This window comes from Meriones unguiculatus, chromosome 1 (genome assembly GCF_030254825.1).
Source record: "Meriones unguiculatus strain TT.TT164.6M chromosome 1, Bangor_MerUng_6.1, whole genome shotgun sequence".
NCBI classification, from domain to species: domain Eukaryota; kingdom Metazoa; phylum Chordata; class Mammalia; order Rodentia; family Muridae; genus Meriones; species Meriones unguiculatus.
In genome coordinates, this window is record NC_083349.1 from 20194793 (window position 1) to 20207408 (window position 12616).

The window sequence follows — 12616 nt, forward strand, 5'->3', positions numbered from 1 at the left end:
TATTATGCTGCTAAAATGATCATTAGATGCACAACTGCATACCTGAAGAAAAGAAGGTCAGGGAGTAAGAAAAACTGACAAGAACAGAGGTTCACTCAAGGTTATAACATGTGTTACTCGTGATGGAAAAGTCAGGCAAGAGCCAGAGACCTGCCTGGCAAGTGACACCTGTAATTGAGGACCACTGTAACTTTTGCATTATTCCACTCATCAGAAGTACTCATTCCCTCTACATTAAACACTTTAAATGAAAAGTGAGTTCAGAGCAAACACTAGTAAGCTGGAAATGCTGTGAAGGCAGATGTGGATCTGTCTCCTGAGCTATATGAAATCAGTTGTTGGGACAGTTTGGAGGCCTTCCTCAGAGAATGCCTGGGTCATGTAGCATCATGGCCAGAGCAAGAAACCCAGCCTGTGATTGCTGAGAGGCAGAGGTATTAGCACCCTTTGTTGCCCTGGCCCACTGATCTGTCAGTGTCTGTTTGTGAATAGCACAGAACTGCGAGTCAGTGCTTCCATTTGTTGTTGGCACAAATGTTTTGTGTGAAGCTGGTGAAAGGCTCAGAACAGAACCTAAGGTAGGGCAGGTCCTCAGCTCCAGAACTCAGCTCCAGGGCAGTTGCCACACTGAGGAGAATTACTAGCATTTATCGTTTAAGCTGGGTTGTTGAGGCCCTAGATACCTGGGGACCATTCTGAACACATTCTGTAACACCTGTTACACTCTGCTTAGTGTAAACCTGATAGATGAGGCCAAGACTTCAAACTTTGTCCGCATTTTTCACCTGACCTTGAGAACTCACAGGTTTATCCCATAATAATTGCAGGTTGGGGTGGGCATGTGAGTCTGGTTCTTTTCAGCTCTGGAGCCCGTTTCATGATCAAGTGTCTACTGAAGTCTAATGAGCTGTCCCCATACCTTCTTCACAGTAAGGAAGAGCCCTACACTGCTGGAAGTAAGCACACCGCATTTCTTGAGAACAAACAGCTTTGCTGAGGACCTGGACCTGGAAGGAGAGACACTGCTGACCCCCATCACCCATGTGTCACAGTGAGTGTCCATTTGCCCACAAAGGCTGGGGCTCGAGGAAACTGCCTTGGCATAGGACAAAGCTCATCCTCTTGCTGGGATGCAGTCTATTTACTCAGGACCCAGAACTCACTGCCTAGCCTTATGAACCTGGGGCAGCTGGCTGCTGGGGCTGCCTCAGGGCTCATGCAGGAGAAGAGAGCAGGGGCTTTCCCACCGAATCTGGAAACATGATCCTCTTGTTTTGACTTATGGAAAACCAGACTGATCATTTTCCACTTGTTTTCATGCTTTGAGCGTCTGAGAAAATTGTTTTCCTCTCCCCTAGCCCCCACCACCACTCCTTCAAAAGAGTCAACTTTGTTTTTTAGCATTTCCCCATGGAACTTTGGCCAAAGCCACGGGGCAGATGCCGGGTGCTGTCTGCCAGTTGCTGCTACTGTCCTCAGGGGCGCCTTCAGGTGGAGGAAATGGCTGATTTTCCATGCCTTCCAGTTGGCCTTCCCCCCCATCCTCCAAGGCACAGCTGGCCTGTGACACATGCCCATCCTCTCCCCCTGTTTGGGTCCCCATCATGGCATCACCAGGCCAATCCCCAGTACCCAGCCATGGTACGATTTTCTCTGCAACATGTGATTCAAATGTTCCCACCAAAGACCAGTAGAGGCAGCCATATGAGAGACAGGTCACTCAGGCCCCTTCTGACCACTACCCTACTTGGGCACTCCTCTGGAAAAGTGTCTTTGTATTGGGATGTTAATGCCATACTCTTAGCCCTCCTGGGATTCACATACTAGGACTCTTTCATTCTTTCTACTAAAATTCATGTCCTTAGCCTTGTGTGCTTGGTCATAATGCTTCTGGACTATGCCAAGATTTCTTGTCTTTACCATCCTCCTGGTGCTGGTTTGACTTTGCAATGACTGAAGAAACCGGGACTCGCAGTGCTAAGGGCTTCTTAAGTAACCATATAGCCACCCTGGGGGAAGGAAGGCTTGTCAGAGGGATGATTATGATCCACCAAGCCATACCCACTTTCTTCCCAGGCCACCCAAACTCAAAGGGAGGTTAGTAGTATCTCATGGTTTGTAAGATGTGAGAATGCTCATAGGCTCAGAGAGAGCCAGCAAGTTATTGAAAAGCAGGGGTCATTCTCCCTCCTAAACCTTACAGGTGGACTGCATTAGCAGGCAGGAACAGAGGTGTGGGCAGAAGTCCAGACAGGCTGGGCAGGTATAGGCTGTCAGTGGGAAGAACAATAGCTTACACTATGGTTAAGGCTCTCAATCAAGTCCAGGGCGCAAGAAAACTCAAAGTGTAAACACTGGTGTCTTGTGGCTGGTGTTGTATGCAATATGACATTGCCTGCTTAGAAACAGGCATGGTAAGTAGCACCATGGCAACCATAAAAGCCCCCAGGAATTGCCTAAGCCTAGAGAGGCCACTCAGCCTTCTTATCCTCCTGATCACTCACCTCTTGCTGGCACCCATTCCATTTTATTCTTATAGCCATGGAGTAGCCTCCAGACACAAAAGCAGTTGAATCAAGAGGAGGGCAATGCTCTCAACAATGGACAAACATGTCTGACATCTCCAGGGCAGTGTGAGGCTCGTGAAAGAAAGCACCAGCGGGGTCCTAAGAGAGGGTGGAGACTGGGGATACCTGCCCATAGTTCAGTCCATAGCTGACCCCCTGGGAGGGGGCAAAAGGTCTCCTGCACTGTTACTAGTAGACTCAAAGCTCCTAGAGCCAGATATTCACTGTCATCTGTTCGAGAAGCAGCCCTATGCCAGTTAGAATACTAGGCCAATTCTGATCTCCACTCTGAGGTAACAGAGTCTCAGGAACGTGAATGATACTTTCTTAGCTGCTATAAGCCTAATGTGTCACCATCTTTCCTGGTACCACAGCTCTTTTCAGGCTAGCACTCCTGGAGCCTCTCTGAGTGGGAGGTGGACACTCTTCATCCAGTCAAATCTCCACCCAGGAACACACCAAGACCCTTTTCTAGGATATGTTCTTCCAAATGCAACAGCTGGGAATAAGCCAACCTAGGAAGGTGGGAAGGTAGGAAAGGAGCCCATGGTGGTGCCGAGTTGAAAGACCAAAGGTTGCGACTAAAAAAGATCATAGGCTTGAGCAAAAAGATATGATCTGGTCAAAGGGGTCAGGGTTGAGGCATCGAGGAATCTGGACACACACCTCAGAAGTCAAGGACTTCCTTGCTGGAAGTCCTAGCAAAGACAATGACCAAAAGCATAGTCTGTGTCTGGGTCCTAGAACCCTATGCACTCCCAGGACTACTGGCCTTACCGAGACCCCTCCCCATCCTGGGGGAGCGGACAGGCCAATGTGGGTACTGTGTAAGGGGCCCACGTGCCCACACCAAGGCTGCATTCCTTTGCCTCTTGCACAGTCAGCCTGTTGATTGATGTGTGTAATTAAGCTAGGCTCCAGCAGCTCAGTGATGCAGCATGGCTCCTGTGGGCAACTGGCCCTATGAACCTACACTGAAAAAAAAAAAAAAAAAAAAAAGAGGCACACACCCTGGTACGTGTCTACCAAGGACAGAGATGTGTACTTGGGTCTTGCAGGGGGCAGAGTGGGTGGGAGGCAGTTGTAGAAAAACAGATCCATTTTTCTTCAGCATTTTACTGATGTTAAATGTATTACCATGCTGGGCCAGTTCCAGAATTCAAATTAAAAGCATAAATAAAGACACATTTTGTTTCCATCTCAAGCTTTCCCCGCCCAGGGGCCCCAGGGAGGTGAGGTCACTGTAGCCTTGATTATGGGAAGGTCCCTGGGGCTGGGTGAAGCTCCTCTTTTCAGAGCCTGTTGGCCACTGATAGTTTGGGGACAGAGAGGCCAAGATACAGGCCTATGGAAAACTAGAGAGCTGTGGAAAAACAGGCAAGGGTGCTGAGGAGACAAGGTGTCTCTGACTCCAGCTCAATAGGCAAGCACCAGCAGCTCTTCATGTAAGCCCCAGGCCTTGTCCAGCCCTGGGCAGCTGGACCTCAGCTTTGCAAACATTTCAGTTAGATGCTGTCTTTCTAGCTCTAACATCATTTCTTAAGGGAGCCCTGTACTGCTCAAGCTCTCTCAACATGAATCCTCTACCCCAAAGCCTTACTCCAGGTTTCTGAGGGCCAAGTATGAAACAGAGAATACAGACCTTTGCTAACATGTGGAGAAACTGCCACAAGATATGGGGGTATCCTTACACCCAATATTTAGGCTAACTCCCTAGGATTCTGCTTACTGGAAGTAAGGGCAAGGGCTTACATGTATCCCACCAGCTGGAATGCCCTTCTCACTCCTGTAGCCATCAAAGTTGTACGCGTTTCCAGTATACTCGGTCTTCCTTTTCCCCAGGGATGCCTCTCACATCTTTTTGAAGGTATCATCAAGGCCCCAAGTATCAGCTCCCCAGTCTAGCCTGGGTCTGGTAGGGAGCAGATTGTCCATGGCTCCTCATGGTCACTCCTTTTCCAGCACTCCCAAAATTCTAGGATGAAAGAACCCTAAGACTGCCACTTTTACTCTGGCACAGAGCATATCCTTAGCCTTGCCTGAGATGAAGCAAGGTCTCCAGGTACCTCCCATGGATGTTGAGACATTGGGCCCAGGGTATGAGCACCTATAGCTCAAAGCTAAACAAGCATGTCTGGGTGTGGCCTCAGTGAGCTTTTCCTACAGCCACTTCACCCTACGCTCCAGCTCATGAACCAATCAGAACTTGTCCGGAACCCACACCTTTGCCCCATCAGTTGCACAAGGATTCCCAAGATGAACATCCCCAAAGGCCAAGCCTACCTACCATAAGCACAGCAGCCTACAGCTCAGCCTGGCTCTGTCATGCAGTTTCCCTGAAAGTTTCTTCCAAGAGGTTTGGTTTCCTGACCCCCCTGACTTTTCTGTTCTGACATTTTCGACTGGCAGCCTCAACTTTTATTTACTAACCAGCCTGTCATCCCACTCTGGGGGTGGGGTGGGAGCATTCAGAGGCCACCCAATTCACTAAGATGGGTGGAGGAAAGTCTAGAGGACAGAGGGAAAACAAGCACAGGCTAGGGCATTTCAAAAGTCCCACCAGGTGCCCACAAGCACCTCCCGGGCGAGCATGTGCTTGCTGGGCCTCTCGTGACATGACAGCTTCAAAAATCCTTGAGCAAAACCAGCCCCATGTGCGTTAATTAGAATTTCCATGTCTTCAACTTTCTCCTGGACCCTGCAGAATCTCACGCCAAGACGTTCGAGTTTCTCTTTTCCAGGGAGGCCCGCTGTGGCCTGGCTTTCATCCACATCACTACTAATGTCTCCTGAATTCTGCATTTGTCAGCGAGGCTGGGGCCAGCCTATGCCTTCTGGAAAGGGGGGCATTAGTGGACCATGGGGCTAGCTCTTCTGATGGGAGACCTTTGTCTGGGACGTTCAGGGACTGGAGATGATCAGAGCCTGCTGTGGCACCTCAGTGGACACCCATTTCTCTTACTTGGCTTTTCAACCTGCAAACGTTGATGGCAGAAGACTGAGAGGCCGTGTTGGGGGCAGTGTGCAGGATAGGGAAGGGGGCTTGTCAGGAACAGATGAGACCAGTTTGTCTTTCCAGACTAGTGTCCTGTCTTCTGTGAATCTCCAGACCACCTCTGTCTGCACAAGGTGCCAAAGAAGCCCCATGGGAGCCCTCCCGGGAGGGCTGTGCAAGGCTGTATGAGTCACAGGATCCCTGTCAGAGCCCCACACAGCCCCAGCCAGGCTCAAACCCGTCTCTGAAATGCACGGGGGGATTAAATGTTCTCCTAATTAAATTAAAAGTGAGGCGGAGTGGCTCAGTGGGAAAGAGACGGGACTGGGAATCGGATGCCCTCAATCTGGCTCCCAGCCTGCACTGGCCCAGCTGCAGGCAGCCCCCAGTGCCCCTTAACCTTCCCTAGTTTCACTTCCTCCATCCAAACACATGAAAAGGGATGCAGCAACCTCCTAGATTTTTTTCTGAAGGAGAGGACCACAGAAGGAGGGAGAGGCCAATGGAGAGTAGTGTGACTGTATATACTACACGGATGATACCATAAGAGAGAGGTACTCCAAATAACAGAGAGAGCCCCCAAACATATCTCCTGTGTGCTTTGCCTAGAGCTGGAAGTGGAAACCGAACTACAGAGCCTGCTAAAGACAGAGCTCCAAGGTAGTCTGGTCAGGATACTGGAGTAACTTATCCTTTTAAGCAAGGTGGTAGCAGGAGGCAAGCCCAGTCCCTCTGTGTACCTAGGTTGTGCAGAAAATATTATCTTCTCAGGGCACTGTGTACCGAGGTTGTGTCTCCAATAAAGCTCAGAAAATACTGTCTTCTCAGGGCATTCTGTTATAAACTTATATACAGTAGAAAAGGTATACACCAAAAGCGTAAAGTGTACTCAGATCTCCAATGTAAACTTAATGCATCTTCCCTGAGACCCAAACATCCAGAGAAAGCAGCAGAATCCCCAGGAAGCCCTCCAGTTCCCACTTCCTATCACCAACACACCAAGAACAGCCATAAACTCACCATGCAGCAGCAACAGCCAGCTTTGCCTGTGTTTGAAAGCTACATGAATGGATCACACAGCACATACACCCTTGTAGCCAGCACTTTCATTTACTGTGATGTCTGCGAAATCCCCTGTGGGGCTGAAGAGAATAGTGGTCCCAAGAGCCTTTGCTCTCTGGCACTCCACTCTGTGTGGCCTGTGGTTTGCTTATTCATTCTACTACCCATAACAGGTCTTGGTAGTGAGTTATGAAGAATATTCTATGCATGTGTTTGGTGAAAGTCATGGCTGGCTATCTCTGCTAATTGTGTGCCTAGGATAGAAGTGCTAGGTCCCTGAGTGACTGGCTCCTTCCCATAACAGTTATCCCAATTTTTACTCCTGCTTGGTAGCATGTGAATATTCCAGTTTTTCCACATCCTCACACACACTTGAAATTTTTCACTGGTTGTTTTTTGTTTTGCTTGTTTGTTTTGCTTGTTTGTTTGTTTTGTTTTTAGCCATCCTGGTGGGTATCTAGGGCATTAAATGAGTGTAATATACAATAAGCTGATCCCCACTCTGTAGCCTTAGTTAATCACATCTATCGTGCTCTGTAAGACATCCATATCTCATACTTGAGAGCTGTTCTTCTTCAATCGCAGTTTTATCTCTCTATGCCCTGGGTGTTCTGGGTGTGAGCCATTTGTCAGACACACACATGGATTGTAAATACTGCCCTCCCCCCATTGCAGACTGATTTGCCCCCTCCCTTGGTGTCTTTTGATGAACAGGAGGTCTTAATTTTAATGTGGTCCAGTTAATCAAACATTTCCTCTCTGGATAGTGCTGTTTACGTCCTACTTAAGAAACTTTGAGTACTCCAAGGTCATAAAGATATTCTGGTTTGTTCTAAAGCTTTAACAGCTCACCTTTCACATGTAGATCTGTAGTCCATCTGGAATCGATTTTTGTGTCCTATGTAAAGTCAAGGTCAAGATAAGCATTTTCCTTTACTTGGACCATCCAGTCTGATGCAGCACCAATCCCTGCCCTACTGTCCTGCTATAAATCAGCTCACTGTTGGCATATGGTTCTATTTCCAGACTCTCCTATGTTGCACTGGTCGGCTTCAGGTTGCTCTTTGGGCAGTGTTACCTTTCCATTATTGTTGCAGTGTATCTGTGGGAACTGGGGGCTGAGTTACACAGGCTCCCACAGTTCTTCCTCATGACTAGCTCTGCTGTCTCTGTAAGGCCTTTGCCTCAACATATCCGCATCAGTTTCTATGAAAAATGTCCTCTCTGATGGCCCTCTAGATGGGCATGAGAGAAGGGCTCTGAGGAATCATGGCCCAGCTAGTTCTCCAGCTAGTTGCATCACCTTTCTTTCCTCTTACTGTGCCTTGTACTTTACTGTATAGTGGTTACAGCTTGTCAAACTTATCAGGTGATGGTCTGATTTGGTGTGGGTTTGCAATGGCTAAGAACAATGTCTTCTAGGACACCCTGGGAAGCTTGCGTTTGCTATGGGCTTGCAATGACTAAGGACATTCACTGTCTTTCCGGAAACCCTAGCAAGCTTGGTTGATTCAATGCTGCTCACAGGACTCTAGAGCAGTTTCCTTAACTTCTATGAGCTATAGTTCCCCATGTCTATTAACACACTGGAATATATCTTCCTGAGTTGGTATATAAATTTCAGCAAATGGGCACAGGTATCCAGCCATGTATTTGATTTGGGGAACTACTTGAGAAGTGTTAGACAGTATAAAGTGTCCTTTTGTGACTGGAGACCCCATGAGGTTATTGCTTCTTTGACCTAAGAACTTTAAAAACTGCCAGGTGCCCTCTACACATATGTAGCAGATATGCAGCTTGATCATCAAGTGGACTCCCTAACAATTGGAGTAGGGGCTGTCTGTGACTCTGTTCCTGCCTTTGGATCCTTTTCCCCTAGCTGGGCTGCTTTGTCTGGCTCACTGGGAGAGAAGTCCTGCTATGATTCCGATGTGCCAGGGTGGGTTAGTACTCATGGGGAGCCTCCCCTTCTCTGAGGAGAAAGGGAATGGGAATGGGGAAGGGGGAGAACTGGGAGGAGAAGAGGACAGAGACTAAGATCAGGCTGTGAAGTGATTAAATAAATTAATGAAAATAAAACCCTGTCAGGTAATGATTTTCTATAAACAAATGGGTCAAGCTATATCTCAAGTGCTGTCCTAACCAAGATGAACTTGAAGAATCAAAAGTGCCAAGCTCTGAGATGAGATGGCATAAGGTGGCAGCAGGGGAAGTCTACAGGTCCTGACTAAAGCTTTAAGTAGCTGGGAAGGGGCTGTAAGCTGTTTTGACTCCCATTATAGAGGGACAGGCAGGGTCATGGCACCCATAATTTTGTTACGAGGAAGTAGGGGGTGGGATCAGAGGACAGTGCCTTGTGTGCTTCCTGTCATTTGATCCCTTCATCCTTGGGCTGACTTGTCAACTCAAGCACCTACCTTCAGACAGACTAAAGAGGGGGTTAAGTTATATATCCTGCCTTCCACTGGCCCTCCAAGTGATAGGGAAACCATAGCAGCCTCTCTGTTAGAAAGATAAACCCAAATGTGGCCACAGTATTCACAAACTGGCTTCCAATGCTAAGAATGAGCTAGCCTGGGCTGCACTTCAGGAGTGAGGCAGTCCTCAGCTTTACAGAAGAGGAAGCTAAAGATTCGTGAAGGGCAGAAACTTGCTACTATCCCATAAGAAATACTGGTAGAACTAGGGTCATCCTGAGGTACACTGTCACTGGGGGGACCTAGGTCTCCTTTGGTGAAGGTAAAGAACAGTGAACTGACACTGGAACAATTAATATGTGAGATTCTATGACCATTATGTAGATTTGAACAGTCTGTGGTGGGTTTGGGTACAGCTTATCTGATCACCTTTTGCCATGAGAATTCTGTTGAACTTAACCTCTTAAATATACCATGACTGACATTGTTAAATACGGAAGCCAAGAGCCGACACTGGCCTCCAGGCCTGTCGGCATCTCTAGATTTCATAGACCAGGATGACCTTTCCTCCCAGGCGTCTCATGGTGTCCCAAAACCTACTACTCAGCATTTATGCTATGTATGTACTTCTTTTAGGAAGTTCAGGTGTCCTGGATAGAAGCCACACCTGAAATACATGTCCTTGGCAATGACTGGCTAACAGAGGTCTGACTATAAGTCTGTCAGGTATGGCTGGCTCCGTGGGAGACCTGGGTCACATCTTGGAAGCATGGAAGAGGAAGAGAAATAAAAGATGGAGAGAAGTAGATAGGAGTCCTGGTCTGCACCTCAGAATCAAGTGTCTCTAGCTCCAGAACCCTCACCTTACCATCCATTTAGATATTTTGCCCAAGTAACCTCTCTACACATGTGGCTATAGTCCCAGAGACACTTCGAAGGCCCCCTGACACCTTTTTTTACATAGGGAATCTGAAAGCAATTTAGAAAGGAGTAATCAAAAGGCTCAGAGAGAGACTATTGGGGAGGGGTGCAACTGAAGATGTTTTCAGAGATAATTTTTACTCTACCTGGCTTCTCTCTGAGAACTCTGGCTCTAAGCCCTCATATAAAATCAGCCTGCATTGTACTCAAGGCATAGCTTGGTCCTAACAGTGGCTTGTGGTACCCTACTGGAGAAATGAGGCAGAATGAAGCTAAATTTTCCAAGTAGTAAAGAAGGTATTTGTGAGATGGGGTAGTAGGCAGAGAAAGAGAATGAAAGGTGAGGGTCAGAGAACATGTATGTACATACATGTTCACTCTCAGCCAGGGTTCTCACCTAAATGGTTCCACCTATCCTGCAATAGGGCCTAAACCTGCTGCCCTAAGAGAGCCAGGTCCATTGAGGTAGGTAGAACTAGGAAGCCATCCTCTGGCCCTGATATTATTCCTTCAGTAGCTGCTCTCTTGTACCTGAGGTGAAAATGGTATGGTGATGGTCATATTGGGACTCTTCCCTTGCCCTGGCCTTGTCTACACTTAGGCTATATTTGTGAGCCAACTCCCTCTGTTAAACTGAATAGCGGTCCTCTGCTCCATGGAGGTCTTTATTCTCTTGCCAAATTCCCCCTTTTATCTCTTGGAGGTAGGCTTGCTTTTATTTCCCTCATGTTTGTATATGGAGTTTTGTTTGTTTGTCTTTGAGACACGGTTTCTCTGTCTCCTTGACTGTCCTAGAACTCATTCTGCAGACCAGGCTGACCTCAGAAATCTACCTGCCTCTGCCTCCTGAGTGCTAGGATTAAAGGTGTATCACCACCCAGCTTAGATTTATTAAATTGACACTACTAATCTGAAACACTGAAATGCTCTTTTTCAGAAAACCTACCCCATGAACTCTAGGATCTGGGTGTTTGGGCTCCAGGTATAGGCACTTAGTGGACAACATGGGTGACCTTAAGCGCAGTGATGCTTGACAAAAGGCTCCAGGCCTGACTGAATTCAGCATGATGTGTGCAGAGGGGGATGGGTAAAGCTGTCAACTCCAGAGGCTCATGGCTCCACGTAAGATGTTCTTCTCTTAATGTGATTTAGCTGTTAGAGAGCTTGCTCATCATTTATGAAGCAACAGGTTTAACCCTCCCCCCCAGCACTGCATAAACTGGGTATAGTTGTGTAAACCTGTAATCCCAGTAGGCAGGAGTTCAAGGTCATCCTCAGTGATAGTGAGTTTGAGAACAAAGCGTAGCTCGAGCTACATGAGAGCTGTCTTAATAAACAAACATACAAACAGAAAAGATACTCTTCCCTGGGGTTCCCCATGCTCCATGCTACCAGGCTTTTTTTTTTTTTTTCCACCAAATTGTCTTATCACTGGGCAATGGTCCCAACATGGTGGCCTTTGTTTGGGTCCCAACATCCCTGGGGGTGTCATGCAATGGAAAGACAAAAGAATGGGAGTCAACTGGAGACAAAAGAGTATAAGGCTGCCTAATGGCAGGACCAGAGCCAGAAGACAAGCCCAATTCTTAGCCCTATGTTGTTTTTCTGGTAGGACCTATCTCCTCTGTATTAGGTTCTGTTAGTTACCGCCAGTGGGGCTAGATCAAATGGCTGCATTACTGCTAGCTTCCAGGGGCATTTCCTTGAGTACCGCATCCCAGCCATCTGAAGGGACACTCAAAACCTACGACTGGGACAGGAAGTCCACTGCAGTTGAGGTAAAGTTAAGATATGATACAGATACTTAAAGATGGGATCTAGGACTGGCCACAAAAGAGAGTAGTAAGGCTGTCCAGTAAAGCCATAATAACACTTCACAGAACACCCAGAAGACCCTAGTGAACAATGCTATTTTTGACCAAGCAAGAACCAGAGACAGAAGAGATAGCCAACTGTGAATAGACAAGCTGAGTTCCTTGTGACATATGGAACCAGGTGAGATGGCTAGGCCCAGATCGTGAAGCCTCAATCTTCTCCAGAACTAATTTCAGGGAAATAATCCTGCTTACTAGGAGGCTATGACATTAAAAATAGTCTCATTCACAAACAAAGGGAGCAGTTGGGGACTGGAGCTCAGCCTTTGAGCTGAGCCTCTGCCTAGGTATCAGGCCTAGCTGAGCATAAAACCAAAATATCCACCACAGTCACTCATCCATTCTGATGGCTGCAGAAGAGTCACCACATGAACCCTCCATGGCTAGATAAGTGCAAATCCCAATAACTTAGCATAACAAGCCAGTCAACCTTGCCACTGCTGATCACTATTGTGCCTCATTCCATAAACCATGCCAACATTGATAAATGTACAACTCCTGGGGATGCTGGGTCGCAGGACTTGGAAGGCTTAAATTGGGATAGAGATCCCTGCTATGTTGTAAAGTTCTAGTGGTAAAGGGCTACAGGAACCCAAAGTGCAGCCTCTTAATTTCCAGGCCCAAGAATGTTACAGGCAGAAGTAGGTTAGAAAGAGTTCCTGGAAGCAAGCATGGGAAGGTATGAAAGCTTAGTCCCAGGAGAAAAAGGGTATAGTCTCTGATGGGGCGAGAATAGGCATAAGAGGAACCCTCTGTGCTTTTCAGCTGTTTGGGGCTTGC

The 12616-nt window shown here is 47.5% G+C and overlaps 1 protein-coding gene across 4 annotated transcripts in view; it reads left to right on the forward strand.

Moving 5' to 3' along the window:
• The window catches only part of Kcnq1 (potassium voltage-gated channel subfamily Q member 1), a 332782-nt gene that overhangs the window by 164373 nt on the left and 155793 nt on the right, over window positions 1-12616 (forward strand). For all 4 annotated transcript variants that reach the window (XM_021633740.2, XM_060383057.1, XM_060383061.1 and 1 more), the window contains one exon: window positions 931-1051. In XM_021633740.2, coding sequence (XP_021489415.1) covers window positions 931-1051 — 121 coding nt within the window. The remainder of the gene's footprint in view (window positions 1-930; window positions 1052-12616) is intronic.